Genomic DNA, 26532 nt, shown 5'->3' on the forward strand with positions numbered 1-26532 from the left:
GCCATCAGCCCAGAGCCTGACGCGGGGCTTGAACTCACGGACCGCGAGATCGTGACCTGAGCTGTAGTCGGACGCTTAACCGACTGAGCCACCCAGGCGCCCCCATTTAACTTTATTTTATAGGAAACAGTCTAAATGGTAAAAATTGTGAAGCTCTGATAAAGAATCCAGGGTTGCTTCATATTGTCGTTTCACTTCTGAGTGTGCTACTCCTGTGTGTTAAATTAAAACAGTAAATATGGTACAACTATATATATATATATAAATTAAAAAATTTTTTTCAGTGTTTACTTTTGAGAGAGAGAGTGTGAGCAGAGTTGGGGCAGAGGGAGAGGGAGACACAGACTCTGAAGCAGGCTTAACTCATTTGTTCATAATGAGCCACCCAGGGGCCTCAAGACAATAAATGTGGTAGAAATATATTAAAAGGAAGATATAAAATTGGTTATTTGTAGAGGATATGGTTATCTACGTAGAAAGTATGTAACTTACACCTTTTTAGTGAGCTTATCTTGGTTACTGGATATGTAATCAAGACAGAAATCAAATATCGGAAATAATCGGCTAGAAAACTTAATTGAAAATAATCCTGTTTGGGGCGACTGGGTGACTTAGTTGGTTAAGCAACTGACTGGTTCAGGTCATGATCTCGCAGTTCATGAGTTCAAGCCCCACGTCAGGCTCTGTGCTAACAGCTCAGAAAGTAATCCTGTTCATAATATAACAAAAACTAAGGATTTTGAGTAAATCTAATAAAAAGTGTTGGAGACCTTTGTAAACACTAGAGTTGAATGAAGAAACATCCTGTATCTCATTGATTCTCAGATGTATATTATGCTATTTTGATATGGGATATGTCTTGGGCGCCTGGGTGGCCCAGTCAGGTTAAGTGTCCAACTTTGGCTCAAGTCATGATCTTGCGGTTCGTGGGTTCAAGCCTGGCATGGGGCTTTGTGCTGACAGCTCAGAGCCTGGAGCCTGCTTCAGATTCTGTGTGTCTCTCTTTCTCTCTGCCTCTCCCCCACTTGCGCGTTTGCGCTCTCTTCATCTCTCTCTCTCTCTCAAAAATAAACATTAAAAAAAATTAAATTTGAAATGGGATGTGTCTTAACAGTTAATACAGCCATAATTTAGTGAAGTTTTTTTCATACTAGCACATAAAATAGTTAATGTTTAATAATTTATAGCCTACTACATTTTATGGAATATGGTGTATTTATGTAGGGGAAAATTCAATGTTATAAAGGTGCTATTGATACCGTTCTACAAGTGCAATTCAGCCTTTATTTCAACATAAATTTTCTAAGAATTTGGTAAAATTCCAATATTAATGTGAAAGAGCAAGGGGCCCCATATAGCCAGCATAGTCTTAGATTAAAAAAAATAAGTTAAAATTCCTGTCATATATCAAGACATAATGTGAAAATATAGTAATTATGACACAAGTTTCAGCACAAGGACAGTTCGAGAAAAAAACAGAATAAAAAGCCCAGAAACAGAACCCCAGGTATGTGTGGAGACTTGATACATTACATGACAGAAATGGAGAAGGATGGGCCTTTCAACAAATATTGGCATTTGTACATGTGGGAACTAAAGTTTGATCTTCATTTTATACACAAGACTTAGTTCCAGGTGGACTAAAGACCTAAACATCAGTAGCAAAATTTGATTATTTTTAGAGGAGTTTAGAGGAGAATACCTTTGATGCGGGATAGAGAAAGATTTCTTAAGGTACAGTAGGTACAAAATAGAAAGATTTGAATGCATTAAAATTCAAACTTTAAAAAAGAAATTCAACAACTTGGATGACAGGCCATAGACTTGGAAAAGATACTTGTTACTCCTAACCTGAACAGGAATTGCTATCCAGAATTTATAAAGAAATACAGTTTAAATCTAAATAACTAAAGCAATCTCAAAAAGTAGGCAAGGCAGATGAACAGATAGTTTACAGAAGTGTACAGAGACCAGTAAATGTGAAGTTTCATTGCTAGTCTGGTAAATATAAACTAAAACCACAACAAAATGCCATTTTACACCCATTAGTTGGCAGAAATTAATAGGTAAAAATGTAAATGTTGACAATATACAGCAGAGGGAACTTGTGTAGTAGTGATGTAAACTATGTTGGACAGGAGTTTGCTAATATCTGCTAAAGTTGTTGTATGTTTCAACCAGTAATTCAAATCCTAGAGAAACTTGCATATGTGTACAAGAAACTGCACAAGGGTCTTCTCTCCAGAGTTTTAATAATGAAGAATGGGAATCAACCTGAATGTTCATTGACAGAGAAAAATAACATATTATATTCATGCAATGATATTCTTTAAAACTGCTGAAATGAGTAGATCTGTAGATACCAATAAACAAATCTCAGAAGCAATGTTAAGTGAAAAATGTAGGCTACATGGTGATGTAGCTTGGTCGTATTTATGTAAAGTCTAAAAACATTCAGAACATTGCTGAACACGTAATACATGTGGAAACACATGGTAGTGATATAAACTTGAGTGAGTTACCTTTGGAGGAAATGGGGTCAAGGAAGGACACTCATCATAGGCATTCAATATTTATTTATTCATAATTTTTTTGAGTTTATTTTGAGAGCAAGAACATGTGAGTGAGAATGCGGGAGGTGCAGAGAGCAAGGGAGAGAGAAAATCCGTAGTAGGCTCCTTGCTGCTAGCGCAGAGCCCCGTGTGGGGCTCCATCCCCTGAACCATGAGATTATGACCTGAGCCAAAAGCAAGTGTCAGATGCTCAACTGACTGAGCCATCCAGGCGCCCCACATTCAATAAATATTTTACAAAAGCTGTAGGTTTTGATATTTGTCGTATGATACCAGTCATATCGTATCATATTATTCTTCACGAGTTATAAGCAACTGTCATTTAAAAAATATAAACCTAACTGTAGTGAGTATTATGAATATCATCTGTATGGCATTTGATAGTGTATTACTTTGCTAGGGCATCCCTAACAAAATAACACAGACTAGGAGGCTTAAACAATAGAAATTTATTTTCTTATAGTTCTGGTGACTGGGAGTTTTAAGATCAAAGTGTCAGAAGTTTTGTTTTCCCCTGAGGTGTCTCTTGTAGACACTGCTTTCTCTTTGTATCCTCTAAAGACCTTATTTCCAAATATAGTTAACATTCTGAGTTACTTACTAGGGGTTATGACCAACAGGAATTTGGTGGAGGCACTGTTTAGCCTGTAACAGTTTATAAAGCTGTCTCACATATGGCTTCATACTTGTTACAACAGTCCTAGTGAAGTAAGCAGTGGTAGATATGATTCCAGTTTTACAGATAAACAGACTCTGAAAGTCATATGATTAGTGTGTGGCAGAATTAGGACTTCAAATTGATGGTCTGGAGTAGAAAGTCTTTTAACTATTATGCTTATTTTACTGGAGTTGAATTTCTCAGTTTTTAACCTTTGGCACTACATAATGTAGTGTTTTCCAAATTGATAGAAGTTGAGACTTCTCTGGGTCTGTTACATCCTAACATTTCTCTCTCTCTGAATGCAGTTTGAGAAATCCTTGTTTGATGGCTATTGACCTATAGAGTTTTGTTCATTAGTATATATAATAACTTCTCTATGCCAGTTGTGTTTGCTTATAGTTGGATTTATGCTAACGTGCAAGGTGAGAAAAATGCATTAAAATCAAATACATTTCTTGGGGCGCCTGGATGGCTCAGTCGGTTAAGTGTCTGACTTCGGCTCAGGTCATGATCTTGTGGTCTATGAGTTCGAGCCCTGCGCCGGGCTCTGTGCTGACAGCTCAGAGTCTGAAGCTTCGGATTCTGTGTTGCCGCCTCTCTCTGCCCCTCCCATGCTCATGTTCTGTCTGTCTCTGTCTCTCAATAATAAATAAATGCTAAAAAAAAAAAAAAAAAAAAATCAAATACATTTCCTCAGTGACTTTACTGTTAGAATGGAAATAACTTAGATCCTTTGTAGATTCTTAACTCTCAAAACCACTTTGAAACAGTCATTCTATTTTTATCTCATTTTTTTCTAGAATATGACCGAAATAATTCCTATTTTTATTCTTTATTGAGGATTTTGTGATGCCAGTGAATATTACTTTTGTTTATTTGATTGTTTTCCTCACACAGCTGCGGTCTTGTAGTAAGAGTGAGTTGATATCTAAGAGCTCAGAGATCCTCATGATGTTTCAGCAAGTTCATCGGAAGCCCATGGCGTCCTTTGTTACCACTCCTGTTCCACCAGACTTTACCAGGTGCGACATAGTTTTTTAACTTGATTTTCATTTAACGTTTATGTGCATATGCACATGCTTGTTTCAAAAGAATGTTAGTTTTCTTAATTAACTCTATGTGTTTTAAGGTGTTATTTATAATGATGTGGTTTAGTAAACTTTATATACATGTAAATCTGGTTAAAAATTCTGGTGGAGTTACACTTTTGACTGTAAAGAGATGATCTTGAATTAGGAGTTAGTTTCTCCCTGGAGTATCACCTTCTGTAGAAAAAGTAACTGATCCCAATTTAATCACTATCTGTTCATTTTTTTAAATTGGTATATAATTGACATGTAACATATTAGTTCCAAGTGTACAACATAATGATTTGACCTTTTCAAGTATTGGAGAACGATCACAGTAAGTCTAGTTAACATCTGTCACCATAAACAGTTAAAAAACTTTTCTTATAATGAGAACTTTTAAGATCTGTTTTCTTAGCAACTTTAAAATTTGCAGTACAGTTTTGACTATAGTCACCATGCTATCTAGTATATCTCCATGACTTACTTTATAACTAGAAGTGTATACCATCTGATCCCTTTTTTTTTTTTTTTTTTTTTTTTTTTTTAGTATGTGTCTTTCTCTGACTTATGTAGCATAATGCCCTCAAGGTCCATCCATGATGCAGTATGGTCATTCTTTTATTTACCTTTTGAATTTAATTTATATCTCATTGTTTACATATATGTTGCCAGAAACAGAACTCAGAATATGGATGAAATGCCAGAAGATTCTGAAGGTGACATATGTTACCTCCAGATCCTAAAAGGTGGTGGGAGGAAACAGCTGGTTGTGTTCTATGCATCTTTTAGTTTTTGTCTTGGGCAGTCTTAGAATCCTTTTGAACCAGCATATTCTTTCAAGCATGTTTGCACTGTGGTGTTAGACCAGTGGTTCTTGACATTAGTTGTATGTTAGACTCAGTTGGGATTCTATTGAAAATTACCAATGCTGGTTCATACCTCAGGTCATTTGAAATAAAATCTCTGCAGATAGATTAGTCTGCTTGAACAGCCATAACAAAATAACACAGATTGGGTGGTTTCTACTACAGAAGTTTATTCTCTTATAGTTCTGGATGTAAGAAGTATGAGATCAAGGTGCTAGGAAATCTGATTTCTGATGAGGCTTCTTGCTTGCTTACAGCCTTCTCCCTGTGTCCTCACAAGACCTTTCCTCTCAAGCACAGAGATCAGTGTCTGGTATCTTTTTCTCTTCTAAGGACACGAGCTTTATTGAGTTAGGGTCCTTCCCACCCTTATGACCTCAGGTAATCTTAATTACCTCCTTTTAGTTTTTATCTTGGGTAGTCTTAGAATTCTTTTGAACAGCATATTCTTTCAAGCATTTTTGCCCTGTAGTGTTAGAGCAATGGTTTCTTGCATTAGCTGTATATTAGATTCATTTGGGATTCTTTTGGAAAGGTCCTGTCTCCAAATACATTGGGGATTAGAGCCTCCACATACAAATTTTGGGGGACACAGATGGTCCATAACATTGGGTGCAAATAAGCATTTGTATTTTGTTCATTTAAAATCTCCTTAGTTGGTTCCTAAGAAGAGAGGTTAAACCACTGCCTCAGATAAAAATGTTGGTATGGCAGATTTTAGTCCATCTTAGACTTTAAAGATGGCTTTGAAATACTGCCACATGTTTAGTATGTTGAAGGCTGTGTTACCTAAAGGAAATAGCCTTTGTTTTAAAAATGTATAATTGTTTTTTCTTTTTTCTCTGATATGTGGTGCCCTCTGATGGCCACAGGGCATTGATGGTACTCAACTGAATAGTGCAAGCCAGGGTTTTTCAACCTTGACATTGTTGATCAGGATAATTTTCTGTGGGGTTGAGGGAGCTTTGTTGTTTATTGTGGGATGTTTAGCAGTGTCCCAGTAGCACATGTTCCTTTATAGTTGTGATGAAAATATTTCCAGACATTGCCAAATGCTTCCTAGGAGTAAAACTGCCCCTGGTTTAGAATTTCTGGTGTAAGCCCTTGTTCCTCATCACAGATGCATTCCTGAGGATTATCACCACCCATAGTCCTATAAACAGAAGGGTAAAAAGTTCTTTTGACAGCCAGAACTCGGGTAGATCTCACTGACTATTAAGTCTTCATTTCTCTCTGAATTAACAAGCCAGATATAATATTCCTATTTTAATCAAGAACTGAATATTACTAAAAGTACTTGGTATTTGCTATCCTTAAGTAGATTAGGTGAACTAAGGATGTTCACCAATATCGAAAGGCTGCCTCTTTGATAACATGGTCAGTCATTTCAGTTTTGAAGAATACCTTTTTGGAACCATCCATCACCGCGGAATGAAACGTAAGTTTTGATGTAAATTAAAGGTAAATGTTTTCAATTCAAAGTATAGTGCATGGATCACATATCAAAGCCAGCTCTGGAGTGTTTGTCCATAATGCAAATTCCCAAGCCTATTGCCTGGCAATATTTGGAGGTGATGTCTAGATAATGAATCTTGGGCATCCTGAGTAATTCTGTCCTCAATTTTGGGAACCACAAATATGGGTAAACTCCTATGCTGATACTACTTGCAGTGTCTCATTAGGCAGGCACCTCTGCTTTAGATTTCTTGTCAATCTCTCTTACATCCAGTGATTGTTTTGCTTTCTGTTCCCTAACTGCCTAAGTGGCTCAGAACCCCAACAGTCCCTTTTCATTATCTTGGTTTTTTTGGTATAGATAGAAGGGACTGAAATTGGGAGGGCAGGGAGCAAGGGAGGCAGGTAGGAGGGACATCAAAGAGGAAACGACCAAAAAAAATTTTTTTAAGTATGACAAATTAAGGAGCTTTCCATAGATAAAGTTCACCTTAGGACCCTTTCTTTCCCAAATAATGCTTATTTACTGCCTTACTGGACATTTTGGCTTGTAGCTTTGTTGACGTTAAGTTACAGATCAAATTTAGATGTACAAAGGCAGTGGTGAATGTTTCTAAGCTTTGAGATCTTAGGACTGGATTGCCTTAAGTTCCATCAGTTGATTTGTGATGGAGCCACAATGGAGAATAAAAAGTCATTGAACAAGTGCGGTGTTATTTATTAAAGACTATATGTTCAGCACTATTGTGCTACACAGGAGAGAAGAAGAAAAACTAATAATCTTACTGGGTGTATATTCCATATTAAATAGTATAGAATTATATATTAAAATCTAGTATTTCGTAATCAATTACAATTGATCTTTGAACAGTGTGGGTCAGCTGTATAATGCATCCTGTTTAATGCTGCCACATAGCACTAATTTGTTAACAATGTTATTTTTCAAAAAGTTTCCCTAAAAATTATACATGTATAGGAGTACATCACAATACCCTGGGATTGATAGAGGTTTTCTGTGCTCTGAATGTGATCATTTTCTCTTGCAAGTGACAGCTTGGGCACATCATACTATACTCTCTTGGTCAGTGAGCTTTAGTGATCTATTTTAGCTCTTTAGCTCCTAAGCTTTCCACTCCACTGTTCTGAGTTAAACGTATTATCTCCTTCTCTTATTTATTTTGTGTTTTGGTATTTATGTATGTATGTATGTATGTACGTATGTATGTATGTTTGGTTATTTATTTATTTAACCTCCAAGTTAGTTAGCATATAGTGCAATAATGATTTCAAGAGTAGATTCCAATGATTCATCCCCTACGTATAACACCCAGTGCTCATTCCAAAAAGTGTCTTCCTTAATGCCCCTTACCCATTTAGCTCATCCCCGCCCCCACCTACAACCCTCCAGCAACCTTCAGTTTGTTCTCTGTATTTGAGTGTCTTATGTTTTGTCCCGCTTCTTGTTTTTATATGATTTTTGCTTCCCTTCCCTTATGTTCATCTGTTTTGTATCTTAAATTCCACATATGGGTGAAGTCATACAATACTTGTCTTTGACTAATTTCGCTTAGCATAATACCCTCTAGTTCCTCCATGTTGTTGCAAATAGCAAGATTTCATTCTTTTTGATTGCTGCATAATTAATACTCCATTGTATATATATACCATATATACCATATCTTCTTTATCCCTTCCTCTGTTGATGGATATTTGGGCTCTTTCCATACTTTGGCTATTGTTGATAGTGCTGCTATAAACATTGGGGTGCATGTGCCCCACTGAAACAGCACACCTATATCCCTTGGATAAATAGTAGTGCAATTGCTGGGTCATAGGGTAGTTCCATTTTTAACTTTTTGAAGAACCTCCAGACTGTTTTCCAGAGGGCTGCACCAGTTTGCATTCCCACTCACAGTGCAAAAGAGATCCTCTTTCTCCACATCCTCGCCAACCTCTGTTGTTGCCTGAGTTGTTAATTTTAGCCATTCTGACAGGTGTGAGGTGGTATCTCTGTGGTTTTAATTTGTGTTTCCCTGATGATGAGTGATGTGGAGCATCTTTCATGTGTCTATTAGCCATCTGGATGTCTTCTTTGGAAAAGTGTTCATGTCTTTTATCTATTTCTTCACTGAATTATTCGTATTTTGGGTGTTGAGTTTGATAAGTTCTTTATTGATTTTGGATACTAACCCGCTATCCGAAATGTCATTTGCAAATATCTTCTCCCATTCTAGCAGTGGCCTTTTAGTTTTGTGGTGAACTCTTTTGACCCTTAATGGCTAACAAAAATATGACAAAATAATAGTTTGGTCTTCCAGCCAAAACAACAAAGGAAATGTATAGCACTGGATGTTAAGGATATGGTGGAAAAAGCGTTATGAAAGATGTTATGAATTTGGTGGGAGAACGAACTAACGCTGGTATGATTGGAACTTGCATGAAATTATAAACAAAAGCATGTCATGACTTGACCAAATTTGGAAACTGTCCTGGAGACATTTCCTTGAAGCTCTGATTAGGTTTGTGGTTCCAGGTAGGCTTTCTAGGTACTGCTTACATTCATTCTACTAATTGGGGTTTGGTATACTGAATGTGCGGAAACATAATGGAGAGAAGTTAGAGCAGACGTTCAATGGACCGTGACTTCTAATCTGTTACTTGAAAGAATAGTAAAGATTAACGAGGCAAACATCTGGGAGTGAGGAATATGAGTGTTTTAAGAAAAGGTAACAGCTGCCTTGGAATATGGTTAGGGGTGTTTGACGGTAGGATAGTAGCTATATAGTTAACTATTGCAGGGCAAACCCCATACTTATGTGAAAAAGATATGAGCTATTTAGCTACATACTTACCATAAAATAAAAAATAATATATTTTTAAATCTATGCTGTGTTTTCACTGGCAAACCACTAATTTCTTTAGGCACTATCACAGTGTGAAAGTGCTGTAGATGTTATCATATATTTTATTTTGGTAATAATGAATTTTCATGAATTAAACTTTAGAAGATATATCTGAGGATACAGTGAAATGGCTTGCAGTTTATCTTTTCGGTAAATTTATAATTTTATTAATTTTATTTATTAAAAACATTTTTTTAAATGTTTATTTAGTTTTGAGACAGAGAGAGACAGAGCATGAGTGGGGGAGGGACAGAGAGAGAGGGAGACACATAATCAGAAGCAGGCTCCAGGCTCTGAGCTGTCAGCACAGAGTCCGACGTGGGGCTCAAACTCACAAACCGTGAGATCATGACCTGAGCCGAAGTCGGTTGCTCACCCTGAGCCACCCAGGCGCCTCTATAATTTTATTTATTAAATACAGAATATTTTATGTTATACTGTATATGATAGTGTCTTTATCATAAATGTTTTATTGACTGACTTTTGAAGTGTTTGAATGACAGTACTGTAGACTGTTCACATATCTAAGGGTATATCCTGTGGTTGTGTTGTAGTTTAGTTCTCTTTAGAGAAGAATGTATGGAACTAAAGTTAAGTTGCCTGAGGTAATCTTGCCTTGCCAAGAAATTGTTGCTTATCCACTCTATTTGCCCCTAGGTGATTATGTATTCTTATTCCATAAAATGGTATTTCCAAGTTAATATTCTTAAAATATTTAAGGTCATCAATATTCCTCGTAATTTGTTTTAGAGACTGAAGTTGGGGATTTATTGTGATGTCTTTTGCTGTTTCTTTTGTTTTTTTCTAAACTTCCTTATATCTGTTTCATATTTTAGGTTCCCGACTTAAGCACCCTTCCTTTTCCTATTTCCATGAGTAGTTTTGAGAGTCTCTTATGCTTATTTTAATGCTTACTTGTTGCTTCTCAAAAAGCCCAACTATTTTATAAACTATTTGTTGAGTCTCCAATTTAATTGAAAACTTTTGATGTTAGCTTTTGATGGTTTTACAAATTCATTTGGTTTAATATCCGTATTTAGTAAGGATTGAAAAATATTTCTTAGGGACTTAGTTTAAAAACATTTTAAAGATATTACTGAGGGACTTTGTTTTTTAATTAAATGAAATTTTAAACTTAAATAATTATTTTACCTTTTGCTTCTTTTTAGTGAATTAGTACCATCTTATGATTCAGCTACTTTTGTTTTAGAGAATTTCAGGTAAGAGTTTTTGACTACTGAGATTTGTTTTGTATGTCTACCTAAGTAAGAGCCAGGAAGTATCATTCTTGGGTAGAATACAGAACAAGGATCTGTGTCACTCAGTGTGTAATCTTAGAAGAAGCAAGTTTCATATTAGAAACATATAGGTCATTTGTCTGGATTGTATTTTATCTTCAGGACAGATTGCTTCTCTATCTAGTCTCGGAAAAGAAACCATTTTTTTTTTTTAATTTTTTTTTTTTTCAACGTTTATTTATTTTTGGGACAGAGAGAGACAGAGCATGAACGGGGGAGGAGCAGAGAGAGAGGGAGACACAGAATCGGAAACAGGCTCCAGGCTCTGAGCCATCAGCCCAGAGCCTGACGCGGGGCTCGAACTCACGGACCGCGAGATTGTGACCTGGCTGAAGTCGGACGCCTAACCGACTGCGCCACCCAGGCGCCCCGAAACCATTGTTTTTAAAGAAGAGGGTCCACTTAGCCTTTGCTAAGGTGGGGCGAATGGGATTATTAAGGTCAATGACCATCCCCCCATCCTTGGAAGTCGATTTGAGTCCATTTATCTTAGCTGGAAGTGAGAAATTGTAAATGAGAGGCCATTGTCATAAGAAATTTTATGCTTTGTAACTTGCATGTTACTTTGTTAGCTTTTACTACTTTTTCTTGAAGATTGGAAACAAAGATCTTAAAACGCTGAGGTCTTAAAGGGACTTGTTTTCAAAGACAGTTTGGAAATGGGGAACCATGAAATAAAAGGCCTTGCCTTGGGGAGAGAAATTCTAGGAGGTGATAACCATCACCAAAGGCCAAAGTTTGAGGATTAATACCTCTTTCTTTCCTTTCTTTCTCTCTCTCTCTCTCTTTCTCTTTCTCTCTTTATCTCTCTTTCTTTTGAGAGATATATAGAGAGAGAGAGAGCACGTGAGCACCTAAGCAGGGGAGAAGCAGAGAGAGAGAATCTTAAGCAGGCTCCATGCTCGGTGTAGAGCCTAACGCAGGGCTTGATTTCACGTCCTTGAGATCCTGGCCCGAGTCAAATTCAAGAATTGGATGCCTAACCGACTGGGCCACGCAGTGGCACAGTGGGGGCTGGAGCGCCCTCCTCCATCTGTCTTTTCTTATGGGATAATTTTTTGGCTAAAATACAAACTTTCTGAGGATATCCCCACATATGTTAAGATTAAGCATATTTCTTAAGTTTTTCCATATTAGAAAAGGATAATTGTACTACAGCTATGTGAGGAAGAAGCCCATTGGGTTTTTTCTCTAATGGTAAAAGACTGCTTGTTGAAGTGGTAATTAAATTCAGGACACTTAGTTTTATTTTTCTTTATATTTTCCTTTTCCCTTGAATGTCCTAATTTTGAAACTGAAAAGATACTGCTGAATATTTCAGTATCATTAAACCTTATTTCAGAATGTAAGTATATATAAATTTATGCAGTGGAGTCTTGACTTGTTCAGCACCTTCATTTACTTGTTTAGGACTGCAAATAAGTAACATAAGTAAAGTGCTTAGAGTTTGGTTTTGCCTGTTGATATTTCACAACAGTTTTGATCTTGGGATTTGGTTGGTTTTCTTTTACTTCAGCACTTTGCGCCAGCGAGCAGACCCTGTTTACAGTCCACCTCTTCAAGTTTCAGGACTTTGTTGGAGGTTAAAAGTTTACCCAGTAAGTTTTTCATATTTCTAATGAATTTTGAAACCAGGGTCTTTCTTTCAGTGTTCTGTAGCACAGTGGTTCACTTTTATGTTTAATTTGACAATTTCATTTACTTTATTAAGCAATTCATGAATCAGGCAATATCCCATCTAACAGATATAAAGATGCTCCCTGGTTCACTTTTCTTAGTGGAGTAAAGAGTTAAAGTAATGACAATATTACGGTTTTTTTATAGGGTAGATTACTAAGCCTACCAAAAAAATGAGTTAAAATGAACAGTATAAACCTTGACATTACATGAATTTTATTTCTTATTTCCAGGAAGATATTTATCTTTAGACGAAATATTTAAAATTCTTATTTTAGATATCATTTTTTAAATAAAAATAAATTATTGATACAGAAAGCCATAAAAAAATACATGTATGCTGATTGCATACTCATGGTGCATTTCAGTGTGTTCCTTTGACCTAGGAATTTTCTGCAAATTGGCAGCTGGATGCAGTGACATGATGAGAGATATATAGTTGCTTCCTATGGCAACAGTATAAGTAGTAGTGTGTTCTTTTATCACACCATGTCTAGTTGCATCTCTTATTGTGATATCGGCAGCTATCGATGTTCATTGCCTACATCTGTTAATTCATTGGAAGTTGTAAAATAGTGATATTCTCATTTTATTGTTTTTCATTTATTTGTAATAACTTTTATAAAGATACGCTTCTAAGAGATGCTTCCCGTTATCTGTTATTTGGCTACCCATGGTTATAGTTTATAAAGAAGAAACAATTTTTTCCTGTTATTTACTAGTTATCCTTAGTATTTTCTGGAAGTGATCAATTAGGTTTTTAAAAATGTCATTATGAATTCATGGATTTATACATATGTAATGTCTTTAAGTTAGCTTCTGTGTCACTTTGCTCTGACTCTAAAAGTCCCTAGTAGTGATTCTTAGGAGTTGGCTTTCTTATTCTCATATTTATGGCAAGATGTTCTAGGCTCATTATGTACATTTCCTACTCCATATCTGGAGTCAGCCATTTTATTCAAAGAGTCCTGATTCCTTTTAGTGGGAAGTGATATTTCAAGACCAAACTGAGTGCTAGGGATGCTTATTTTTATGAGGTTGGTCACAGTTTCTAACCTCCTTGGTGAAGGGAGCTAGGAAATACAGTGATAAATATGTTAGATGTTTGGAAAGGGGGAAATCTGTATTTATTTATTTATTTAAAATTTATTAATAGACTTTATTTTTTAGAGCAGTTTTGAGTTAAACATCAAAATTGAGTAAAAAGTAAAGAGAGTTTCATATGCCCCCTGACCCCACACGTGTACATGCTCCTCCATTATCAACATATCTTGCCCCAGAGTGGTACATTTGTTACAGTTGATGAACTCCTATTGACACATTATTATCCAAAGTTCTAGTTTACATTAGAGTTCATTATTGATACACATTATAGGGGTTTTTTGTTGTTGTTATGTTGTTTTTAGGCCAAAGAATATAATTCGAGAAAACTGGGTAGGAGTATGGATAAAATTGAATTGGATAAGCTCCAGGGATCTCAGTAGACAAAATATATTTATGAACACTTTAAAATTGCTATATAATTAAATACTGGGTTTTTTTTTGATATATGTATTTTTTTAAAGATAAAATAACTCATGAGTCAGTGCTTACATTTATAATTCAAGTTCAAGACTGTGGAGTGTTTTTACTTAATCTCTTTATATTACACCTGTGTCTCCTTCCATTTTAGTAATCCCTTTTTTAAAAATTATTATGTATGTATATTTTTTTAAATTTACATTCAAGTTAGTGTATAGTGCAATAATGATTTCAGGAGTAGAATCCAGTGATTCATCCCCTACTTATAATACCCAGTGCTCATCCCAGGTGTCTTCCTTAATGGCCCTTGTACATTTAGCCCATCTCCCCACCCACAACCCCACCAAGCGCGCACAGTTTGTTCTCTGTATTTAAGAGTCTCTTATGTTTTGCTCCCCTCTCTGCTTTTATATTATTTTTGCTTCTCTTCCTTTATGTTCATCTGTTTTGTATCTTAAATTCCATGTATGAGTGAAGTCATATATTTGTCTTTCTCTAATTTTGCTTAGCATAATACACTCTAGTTCCATCCACGTTGTTGCAAATGGCAAGATTTCATTCTTTTTGATTGTTGAGTAATACTCCACTACATACACACACACACACACACACACACACACACACACACACACACCCGCATCTTCTTTATCCATTCATCTGTCGATGGACATTTGGGCTCTTTCCATGCTTTGGCTATTGTCGATAGCACTGCTGTAAACATTGGGGTGCATGTGCTCCTTCAAAACAGCATACCTGAATCCTTTGTATAAATACCTAGAGGAATCCTACCTCTTGAAGCCTTTGGAAATTATATAACCAATCACTCATCTGCTTTATTTCATCTTATAGACAGAAATATTTCAGGATAGGAAGTCCTAATTCTACCATCAATTTGATTACAGAGAACTAACTGCTTTTGTTTATATTTTTTTGTTTATACTCCATGTTTCCCACACCCCTTCCCCACTTTCTGCCATATTAAGTAGGAGTTTTGATGTCCGAATCTTATTCTCTAGTAGATTCTACTGGAACAGCTAGTGGAAACAATATTCCCTGACTTTATATTTTGAAAAGTTTGTATTTATATACTCTAAAGCCAGTATTGCTGGATATAAAATCCATAGCTTGTATTTTCTATCATTGGGTATCTTAAATGTTTAATTCCATTTTCCATTAGGTAAAATCTGATTATAAACTAATTCTTAAAAGCATTCAGTGATATGGACTAAATGCCCAAATTTGTTTGTTTAAGTCCAGTAATTTACTATTATGTGTTTGGTTGTTTTGAGTCATATGCTGGTGTCTTTCAGTATGTAGATTTAGATCTTTTTTGTTTTTCTTTTTTAATGTTTTTTATTTATTTTTGAGAGGCAGAGAGAGACAGAGCATGAGCAGGGGAGGGGCAGAGATAGAGGGATTCACAGAATCTGAAGCAGGCTCCAGGCTCAGAGCTGTCAGCACAGAGCCCAGTGTGGGGCTTGAGCCCACAAACCGAGAGATGATGACCTGAGTCAAAGTTGACACTTAACCAACTGAACCACCTAGGCGTCCCATCTTTTTTTCCCCCTAAGAAAATATTTCCTGAATTCTAGTTTTAAGTATTTATTATGTTTTTTTCTCTGTTTTTTTCTTGGGACTTGGTGTATTATCTGTATTTTGAGATTTCTTTTCCTGTCTTCAGTATTTATCACTTTCTACTCTTATGAGCTTTTCATTTCTTATTCATTCACTCATTCATTTTTTTCTATTTTTATTTATTTATTTTTAATTTATTTTTTTTAACATTTATTCATTTTTGAGAGACAGAGACAGAGCATGAGCGGGGAAGGGGCAGAGAGAGGGAGACACAGAATCTGAAGCAGGCTCCAGGCTCTGAGCTGTCAGCACAGAGTCCGACATGGGGCTCGAACTCATGAACTGTGAGATCATGACCTGAGCTGAAGTCGGATGCTCAACCAGCTGAGCCACCCAAGCGCCCCTCGTTCATTTATTTTAAAGTTTATTTATTTTGAGTGAGTGAGTGCATAATTGGGGGGGAAGGGTAGTCAGAGGGAGAGACAGAATCCCAAGTAAGCCCTATGTTGTCAGCACAGAGCCTGACACAGGGCTCAAACTCATGAACCATGAGAACATGACTTGAGCCAAGATCAAGAATCAGACGCTTAGGGGCGCCTGGGTGGCGCAGTCGGTTAAGCGTCCGACTTCAGCCAGGTCACGATCTCGCGGTCCGTGAGTTCGAGCCCCGCGTCAGGCTCTGGGCTGATGGCTCAGAGCCTGGAGCCTGTTTCCGATTCTGTGTCTCCCTCTCTCTCTGCCCCTCCCCCGTTCATGCTCTGTCTCTCTCTGTCCCAAAAATAAATAAACGTTGAAAAAAAAAAATTAAAAAAAAAAAAAAAAGAATCAGACGCTTAACTGACTGAGCCACCCAGATGCTCCTCTTTTTCATTTAAAAAATTTTCCTTAGTTCACTTACAAGATCTGTTTTGTTTATTTGCTCTCATGTTCTTTTTAGTTCAGTGATTATTTCTTAAATAACTTTTTCTTTTATTTCTAATTCTTTCCTTAGTTTTATCACCTGATTTCTGAGTGTTTCTAATTCTGGTATGTTACTCTTTTATGTCCTATTCGTATTTGTTTATTTTTTTTTTCCTTCTGCAGGTTGTCATACTGTTTTCTTAGTGTCATGGATTGTTTTGAAATGGGTTACAATTTTGATCTACTCTTTGAGTATGTTTTTCAAGAATTTTCATTATAAGGATGTTATTCTCTTTTTTTACTTTGGCAAATAGTGCTTAACACTGAATTTGCCATCTTAATCATTTCTAGGTGTACATGTAGTATTGTTAAGTGTATACACGTGTTGTGCAGCAAATCTCCAGAACTTTTTTTACATCTTTCAGAACTGAAGCTCTCTGCTCATTAAATGATAACTCCCCCTTTCTCCTCCCCCTCAGTTTGGTAACCACCATTAAACCTTTTGTTTCTGTGAATTTGACTGCTCTAGAGATATCATATATGTGGAATCATACAGTATTTGTCTTTTTGTGACTGGCTTCTTACATAATGTCCTCAAAGTTGATCCATTTTGTGGCTTGTGTCTGAATTCTCTTTTTAAGGCTGAACAACATCCAGTGTGTATACCACACATCGTTTATACCACACATCGTTTATACCACACATTGTTTATCCATTCATCTGTTGATTGGCACTTGGGTTGCTTCTACCTCTTGGCTCTAGTGAATAGTGCTACTGTGAACATGGGTGTGCAAATATCTTCTCAAGATGTTGCTTTCAGTTCTTTCGGCTATGTACCTAGAAGTGGTATTGCTAAATCAAATGATAATTCTGTTTTTAATTTGTTGAGGAACCTCTACACTGTTTTCTGCAGGAACTACCCCATTTTATACTCTCAGTGATGCGCAAGGGTTCCAGTTTCTCCCTATCTTTGTCAGTACTTGTTTTCTGCTTTGATAGTAGCCATCCTGATGAGAATGAGGTAGTAGTTTGGTTTCAGTTTGCATTTCTTTAATGACTAGTAATATTGAGCATCTTATGCCTGTTGACCATTTGTACATCCTGTTCAGAGAAATGTGTACTCAAGTCCTTTGCCCATTTGAAAATTTTGTTGTTGGTGTTGAGTTGTAGGAATTTATATATTCTGGATATTAACCCCTTATTAGGGGTTATGATTACACATATTTATTAGATGTATAATTTATACATATTATCTCCTATTCTGTAAGTTTCTTTTTATTCTTTTAGCATTTCATGTGCAGAAGTTTTAAATTTTGATGTGGTTAAATTTATGTTTTTGCTTTTGGTTTCACAGCCAGGAAATCTTTACCAAATTTAATGTCATAAAGCTTTTTTCTTATGTTTTATTTTAATAGTTTTATAGTTTTAGAATTTACGTTTACAACTTTAATCTATTTTGAGTTAATTTTTGTACATGAAGTAGGGACCCGATTTCATTTGTATGTGGATATCCAGTGTCATAAGGCAATCAAAAATAAATATGGTGCCTTGCTTTCTGAGAGATGTCCTGGCTCTGCCCTTCTCCTTCCTTTGTTTTTATTATTTCTCCGCTGTTTATTTTTTATTTCACTCCTAGCACTTTCTATGTAATCTCGGGAGTTATCATGAAAGGCCCTATACATTCGTTTATAATAAGAATAAGAACTTATAAGTGTATAAAATTTAGAGTGACTTAACTGCATTTAATTCTCAGACTTGTTAATGTTAGGCATCCTTGTACTCAGTTCATAATCTGTTGAGCAGCTCATTCCATTTTCAGTTGTCTGTATTTGGCTTGTGAGGCTTTTCAGTGGCCAACTCTTTGCCATTTTGTGCTTTTTCCTGTTTTTTGTTTCATTAGATGTCCTACAGCTTCCCTCTCTTTTCTCCCATAAAGATGTATATATCATACAGGTCTTAATGGCTGTAACTGATATATCTTTATTTGCTTATATTTTTGGGGTTGTGGAGATAACCTTTTATCTAGTTTTGTTGTAAATATTGTTTGTGAGCTTTTGGATTTTCTGTCCAATTATGTGTTTTGTTTTGTTTTCTGTTTGGATTTAGAGAGTTGCATAAACTATGTTGCCATTGCTGCAATCTTTCCAGAATCCTGTGTTGAAAAATCTTAAAGCTAGTATTTTGTTGGAAGTGCAGCTGGCATGTACTTAGGATACTAAAACATTTTCCTTAAAATTATGATTAAAATTAAAAAGATTTCTAATATTGTTAGCTGATAAAGATCAGGAGTAAAAAAATTCCTTTTTATTAAAAAATTTTTTTAACATTTATTTATTATTGAGAGACAAAGAGACACAGAGCATGAGCAGGGGAGGGGTGGAGAGAGGGGAGACACAGAATCCGAAGTAGGCTCCAGGCTCTGAGCTATCAGCACAGAGCCTGACTTGGGCTTGAAGTCACGAACTGTGAGATCATGACCTGAGCCCAAGCCAGTTGCCTAACCATCTGAGCCACCCAGGCGCCCCTATTCCTTTTTATTAATTTATTCCAGGGAAATAGTTCTAGGAGCATAATTTAGAGATTTTTAAAAAAATGTTTATTTGTTCATTTTTGAGAGAAAGAGATACAGACCAAGCAGGGGAGGGTGAGAGAGAGAGAGAACGAGAACCCCAAGCAGGCTCCATACTGTCAGCACAGAGCCCTATGCAGGGCCCAAACTCACAAACTGTGAGATCATGACCTGAACCAAAACCAAGAGTCATGCTTCACCGACTGAGCCACCCAGCTGCCCCTCTTGGAGCATAATTTAAAAAAAGAAAAGAATCTGGCCATTTGAACAAGGATATTGATAGATTTTTTAAAATAAATATAATTTGAGATAAATTTATATTCAATAAAATTTACTAATTTTGGCAAGTTTCCACAAATATGTATAGTCAAATAATTATTACCACACCGTGATTTTTATTAACCCCCCAGTTTTCTCATTTGTTTTTTAAGCTGATCCCTTCTTTCTTCCTTCCTGGCCCCTCTGCAACCACTGATGTGTTTTTTTCACTATAGTTTTACTTTGCATAATTTCATATAATGGGATCATACAATACATAATTTTTTGTATCTCATTTTTTTCACTTAACTGATAATTCATTTATTCTTTACTGTGTATTGAGCATTTACCTCCTTTTACCCTGAAAGTTTCCTCAGGATCTTTTGAAGCATAGTAGCCCAGAAATGAAGGGGTTAGTAAGTACTTGTACTCCTCCATAGTCATATCCCAGTAGACACTGGAGATGAATAATAAGAATCCTTCCTTCAGTCCTCACAGTCTGGTTGGGAAAACATGTTTATATATGTAATTACAACAGTGATAGTCATTTAGAAAGGTAGACACGTGAGCAAAATACTGGAGAAATAGAGAAGGAAGTTATTATCTTTGTAATAATCTCTGTAATACAAATTTAAACAACTTCTTAATCTTCAGACAGACTGTTATATGGAATGCTAACATATAAACATTATATAGAAATTATATTTAATTACTTTCAACATCAAGTGTTATCTTTTCCTGTTTTACTCACTTTTGGTTTTAAATATTTTTTGTCTCCTACCCAGTAAAGTTGAGGTTTTTTTCGTATTTGATGTGTTCATTTTTCACGGAGGCTGATATTTAAGAGTTTTGTGTATGTTAGAACTCCTTCTTTTTGTATGTTAGAATTCTTAACTCTTTTTTAAAAACTTTTTTTAATGTTTTATTTATTTTTGAGGGAGAGAGACAGAGTGTGAGTTGGGGTTGGGGCAGAGAGAGAGGGAAACACAGAATCCGAAGCAGGCTACAGGCTCTGAGCTGTCAGCACAGAGCCCTACATGGGGCTTGAACTCACGAACGGCAAGATTGTGACCTGAGCTGAAATCATTCACTTAACCAACTGCGCCACCCAGGTGCCCCTAGAATTCTTAACTTTTATCATAGTTGTTGACATTTTTCTTAGTTTGAATGCCTATATATTTTCCATTTTCTTTTTTAATGTACAAAAGATTTAAATTATTAGAGATGTAAATCTGTTGGTCTTTTTATCTGTGTTACTGCTTTAATCGTAGAAGTATTTCCCAATCCAAATATGAGATATTAATGTTTGCTTCGTTGTTGCTTAAATTTTTACATTTGAGTTATCTAGAGTTTGTATTTGTATAACATCTCTCTCTCTTTCTCTTTAATTATTGATGTATAGTTGACTCTTCTTCCTTTTTTTAAGGATGGAAATGGAGTCGTTCGTGGTTACTACTTATCTGTGTTTCTGGAACTGTCAGCTGGCTTGCCTGAAACTTCCAAGTAAGACATGCAATTAAATAACAAACATTATTTTTTTTTTCAACGTTTTTATTTATTTTTGGGACAGAGAGAGACAAAGTATGAACAGGGAGGGGCAGAGAGAGAGGGAGACACAGAATCGGAAACAGGCTCCAGGCTCCGAGCCATCAGCCCAGAGCCTGACGCAGGACTCGAACTCCCGGACCGCGAGATCGTGACCTGGCTTAAGTCGGACACTTAACCGACTGCGCCACCCAGGCGCCCCAAATAACAAACTTTAATGTGTGTTTATATGCATTCCTCTTAGGATTTTTTAACTTTTGTTAGTTACTGTATTGTTGTATCTGTTAAGATGTGTACTAGTATGGAATCCCTGGCATAGTATAGCACACACTGGCAGTTCTTTCTTTTTTTTTTTAATGTTTATTTATTTTTGAGAGTGAGGGAGAGCACACATGAAGGGGGAGGGGCAGAGAGAGGTGGACAGAGGATCTGAAGTGGGCTCTGCACTGACAGCAGTGGGGCTCATACTCATGAACTGTGGGATCACAAACTGGCAGTTCTAAAACTGCCTCAGGAATACTCCTCTTTTTTTTTTTAACCCAATTTTTTTTAATTAAAAAAATTTCTAAATTTCTTTTTTGAGGGAGAGAGAGAGAAAAGTGGGGCTCATCCTAAGCAGAGCTCATGTTTGTTTGTTTTTTACGTGAAGCGGGGCTTGAGCTCACCCGGTGTGGGTCTTAAACTCACAAACCTTGAGATCATGACCTGAGCCAAAGTCAGATGCTTAATGACAACCACCCAGGCACCTGGACTCTTTATACTCTTAAATTTTATTGCAAACCCCAAAGAGGTTTTTTGGCTTTTGGTTTTTGTTCTTAATTTTTTTAAATTCAGTGTACCTTGGAAGGCCAGGTGTTCTTTTTTCTGTTTTGTGTTTGAGAGAGAGAGAGGATCCCAAGCAGGCTCTGTGTTGTGCAGGGCCTGACCTGGGGCTTGAACTCATGAACCAGGAGATCATGACGCGAGCCAAAATCAACTGGAAGCTTAACTGACTGAGCCACCCACATGGCCCAAGAGTTTTTTGTTTGTTTGTTTGTTTGTTTGTTTTTGAATATGGGTTATATCTGTTATTTTCTGAGTTAGAAATTAAAACTGAGAAAACCTTAAAAAAATTTTATAAGTTCACTTTAAAATAATAATAAACCTATTGTATACTAACATAAATAATATTCTTGTGAAAGATAACTGTTTTTCTAAAGCAAAATAATATTTGGTGAGAAAACTTGTACTATTTTGCATTTTTTGAAATGTCTTAATGTATAGCTTTAAAAAAGACAAATGGATCCTCACATTGGCTTCTATATTCACTTTGTTGCAATAAGTTCTTTGGTTGAAGTATATGTTTAAAATCTGGTCTCAGAGATTTTGAATATCATGGGTAGTTGGGAAAAGTCGTTTTTTTTTGTTTTGTTTTGTTTTTGATGAGATACAAACAATTCATATACCATAAAATTGACCTTATAAATAAGTGTACAGTTCAGTAGATTTTAGTATATTCAGTGAGTGCTGTAACTATCACTGATAACTAATTTCAGAACTTTTATATCACCCCGTGAAAAAACCCATTAGCAGTAACTTCCCTTCCCCCTTCTCCCCATTTCTTGGGAACCACTAATCTACTTTTTTTAAGGAGGAATATTTAGAAAAGCAGTTTTAGATAATTGTGAATTTTGGTATTACACCAAAGTTGAACAAGTTGTAGTTTGTTGAATGTAGTTTGTAATGGGGAATCTAGAACCATATCAGTGAATTTTATTTTACTCTACTGCAGTAAAATTTGTTGATGTGGTATGAGATGTCTGTTTCTAGCTATGATGGTGTAATAAGGAGATAACCCTTTCTCCTACAAAAATCAATAAAAAGAAAGAAAGAAAAATAACACTTTCTGGACATGAGGCAACAAATGAAAGCAATCCTTTAGAAATAAGAAACAGATAAGCTGTATGATTGCCTCACCTTATATAGCCTTGAGAGAGTTTTCAGTCTGTAACATAGGGAGGAGGAGCTGAGGTAGAGTCTGGCAGACTCTTTGTGTTTGAGTGTCCAGGAAGACCAGTTTAGCTAGAATGTGTTGGACAGAATTCCAGAGAGGGGAGAGCTCCACAGAGAACTCTGGAGATCTGTAGAGGGTTCCCTTAAATTTAGTGTTCTGCAGAGTACTGATCAGGGCACATGTATGAGGAAACTATCTGAGGTCGGGAAAGAACCATCTGAAAGATTAGAGGGAGTGGTGCCTGGTGCCCATAAGAGGTAGTAATGTGTCTGTTCTTAAAACTGTAGTGGAGAAGCTTGTAATTCATGGGCACTAAATACAATAGTCAGGAAATTGTTGCTTCAGTAATGGAGAACTATTAGTACTAGACTGAACACTGCTCCCAACCCACCTAACAAAGAAAAAGCAAGGCCTGAAAGATCTTGTAACTAAATTGTGTCCCAGAACAAAGTTCAAGAAAATTTATAGGATCACAAAATGTCTAGCACCTGAAAAAGTCAAATTTACAATATCTGATGTTCAATCAAAGATTAATTGACATGTAAGGAGGCAGGAAAACATCAAAAATGAGGAGAGTAATCAGTCAAAATTGAGCAAGAACTGTTTTTTTTTTTAAGGATGATTTTAGGCTGATTATTTTTTTAAAGTTTATTTTTTTATTTTGAGAGAGACAGAGACAGCGTGAGGGGAGGGGCAGAGAGAGAGAGAGAGAGAGAGGGAGAGAGAGAGAGGGAGAGAGAGACTGAGAATCCCAAGCAGGCTTCAAGCTGCCTGCACAGAGCCTGACACCAGGCTCAAACTGGAGAAACTGAGATCATGACCTGAGCCAAAACCAGGAGTCAGATGCTTAACCCACTGAGCCACCCAGGCGCTCTAAACGATTTTTCTTTATGTAGATTACTTTTGTTGATGTTTTCAGAATTAGAAATTAAAAGAAATTGATCTTTTATTCACTAAAAATAATTAAACCTATTGCATATTAAGTAATATTTTTCTTAAAAATTTTTTTAAATGTTTAGTCATTTTGACAGAGAGAGCATAAGTGTATGTGTGCAAGCGGGGGAAGGGCAAAGAGAGATGGGGAGAAGAATCCCAAGAAGAGTCCAAGCAGGGCTTGATCTCTGGAACCATGAGATCATGACCTGAGCCAAAATCAAGAGTCAGACGATTAACCAACTGAGCCACCCAGGTGTTCCTCTACTTTTCTCTTAAAGTAACACTCCTCATTATATTTAGGGTCTACATGGATTATCCAGGATAGTTCCCTCATCTGAAGATCTTTAGCTTAATCCCAGCTGTATACTCTCCTTTTTTGCTTGAAAAGTTAACAATCACACATTCCAGGGATTAAGATGTGGGTATCTTGGGGTAGGGGGTAATATTCAGCCCACCGCAGCCATAAACTATAAAGCCACTATTAAAATGACAAAGACATATTGCTAATAAAGCAACAAAGGGGATAAAATGGATTTACAAACAAATACTTAAAGAAGGCAGAAAGAATTAATGGGTAACAAAAGAACAGATGGGATGAATACCCAAATGTATTCGTGTAAATTGTCTCACTACCCAGTTAAAGGGTAGAGATTGTTGGGGCGCCTGGGTGGTTCAGTCGGTTAAGCGGCCGACTTCAGCTCAGGTCATGATCTCGCGGTCCGTGAGTTCGAGCCCCGCGTCAGGCTCTGGGCTGATGGCTCAGAGCCTGGAGCCTGCTTCCGATTCTGTGTCTCCCTCTCTCTCTGCCCCTCCCCTGTTCATGCTCTGTCTTTCTCTGTCTCAAAAATAAATAAAACGTTAAAAAAAATTAAAAAAAAAAAAAGTAGAGATTGTCAATCAGCCTCCCCTGATTGACATTTATAGACTGATCAGACAGTAGCAGAAGTGCCCAGATTGTTTACCAAGAGAGGCCATATTCTGGGATATAAAACATATCTCAATAAATTCAAAAGGATTCAACTCATTCAAAGTATGTTCTCTTGCCATCATGGAATTAATTTAGATATTAACATACTGTATTTTGGAAATCTGAAATATTTGGAACTTAACACATTTCTAAATAACTCTGGATCAAAGAGGAAATCATAAGGGATTTTTTAAAAGTATTTTGAACAACAAAAAATATTTTGAACCAAATGAAAATGAAAGCATATTAGGATTTGTAGTGTGCTGCTAAAGTAGTAAGTAGAGGGAAATTTATAGCAATAAATGCCTATATACAGTTGACCTTTGAACAGTATGGGTTTGAACAGTGCAAGGTTTGAACTGCAGGTTCATTTATACACAGATTTTTTTTCAATAAATACAGTAAGTACAGTATTGTAATTGTATTTTCCTTACCTTTTTCTTAACATATTTTTTAGCTAACTTTGTTGTGAGAATATAGTATATAATACAAATAGCGTACAGAATACACTTAATCAACTGTTTATGTTATTGGTAAGGCCTCTGGTCAACGGTGGTCTATTAAATTTTGGGGGAGTCAGAAGTCATACATTTTTGACTGTGTGGGGATCAGGGCCCCTAACCCCCCGCATTGTTGAAGGATTAGTTGGTAAGTGAAAAGCAGAAAGGTTGCGAGTCAGTGATCTCAACATCTACTTTAAAAAACTAGAGAAAAGAAAAACAAGTTAAATGGGAGGTAAGCTGAAGAAAGGAAATTACAATAAAGATCAGAGCAGAATGCAATGAAATAAAAATTGAAAAAGCAATAGAGAAAATCATTGAGATGAACACAAAATTAGACTAAACCTGCATGATTGTGAGACTTACAGTAAAGCTACAGTATTAATATAGCATAGTATTAACATAAGGATAGAAAAATTCATCAATGGAATATACCACGTTCAGAAATAAACACATAAGCACAACTGATTTTTGATACAGATGCAAATGTAATGCTGTGGAGAGAGTATAGTCTTGGTCCTTGAACATTTGGATATCTATATGCAAAGAACATAAACTTATACCCATACCTCATACTACATATGTAAATTAGTGAAAATTGACCATAGTCCTAGATTTAAATTCTAAAACAAAAAAACGTATAGAATATCTGTGACTTTGGGTTAAGCATTGCTGTTTTAGTTACAAACCAAAAGTATAATCTTTAAAAGAACACATTTATTAGACTTCATGAAAACCATGAAGTTCACCTCTTCAAGTTACATAGACTTTTATTCAGAATATATAAGGAACTCTGAAAACTCAGCAATTAAAAAATAAACAAGCTCCCTTCCCCCTGGGGACAAAACATTTGCCATCTCACTATGAAAGATATATTGATGGCAAAATAAACTTATTTAAAGTAATTAATAGAATTAGCCATTAGGGAAAGGGAAATTTACCAGCAATACACTACCAGTATACCCTATTGCATTAATCATTAGGGAAATGGAAGTTTATAAACAGTATGATACCACTATATCCTATTGCATTGGGTAAAATTAAAAAGATCATACTGGGCGGGGTGCCTGAGTGGCTTGGTTGGTTGAGTGTTTGACTCTTCATTTTGGCTCAGCTCATGATCTCACAGTTCGTGAGTTTGAGTGGGCTCTGGGCTGTTAGGAGCCTGCTTGAGAATCTCTTTCTCTCTCTCTGCCCCTCCCCTGCTGTCTCTCTCTCTTTCTCAAAAATAAACAAACATTTAAAGAAAGAAAAAAGATCATACC

General features: G+C 36.2%; 1 protein-coding gene across 8 annotated transcripts in view; it reads left to right on the top strand.

Moving 5' to 3' along the window:
• TRIM37 (tripartite motif containing 37) overlaps positions 1–26532 on the top strand; it is a 146663-nt gene that overhangs the window by 38271 nt on the left and 81860 nt on the right. For all 8 annotated transcript variants that reach the window (XM_086686827.1, XM_086686825.1, XM_086686824.1 and 5 more), the window contains exons 9-12: positions 4132–4256; positions 10698–10748; positions 12343–12424; positions 20753–20829. In XM_086686827.1, coding sequence (XP_086542953.1) covers positions 4132–4256; positions 10698–10748; positions 12343–12424; positions 20753–20829 — 335 coding nt within the window. The remainder of the gene's footprint in view (positions 1–4131; positions 4257–10697; positions 10749–12342; positions 12425–20752; positions 20830–26532) is intronic.

This window comes from Puma concolor, chromosome E1, assembly GCF_028749965.1.
Source record: "Puma concolor isolate L17-30 chromosome E1, mPumCon1.1.hap2, whole genome shotgun sequence".
NCBI lineage: Eukaryota > Metazoa > Chordata > Mammalia > Carnivora > Felidae > Puma > Puma concolor.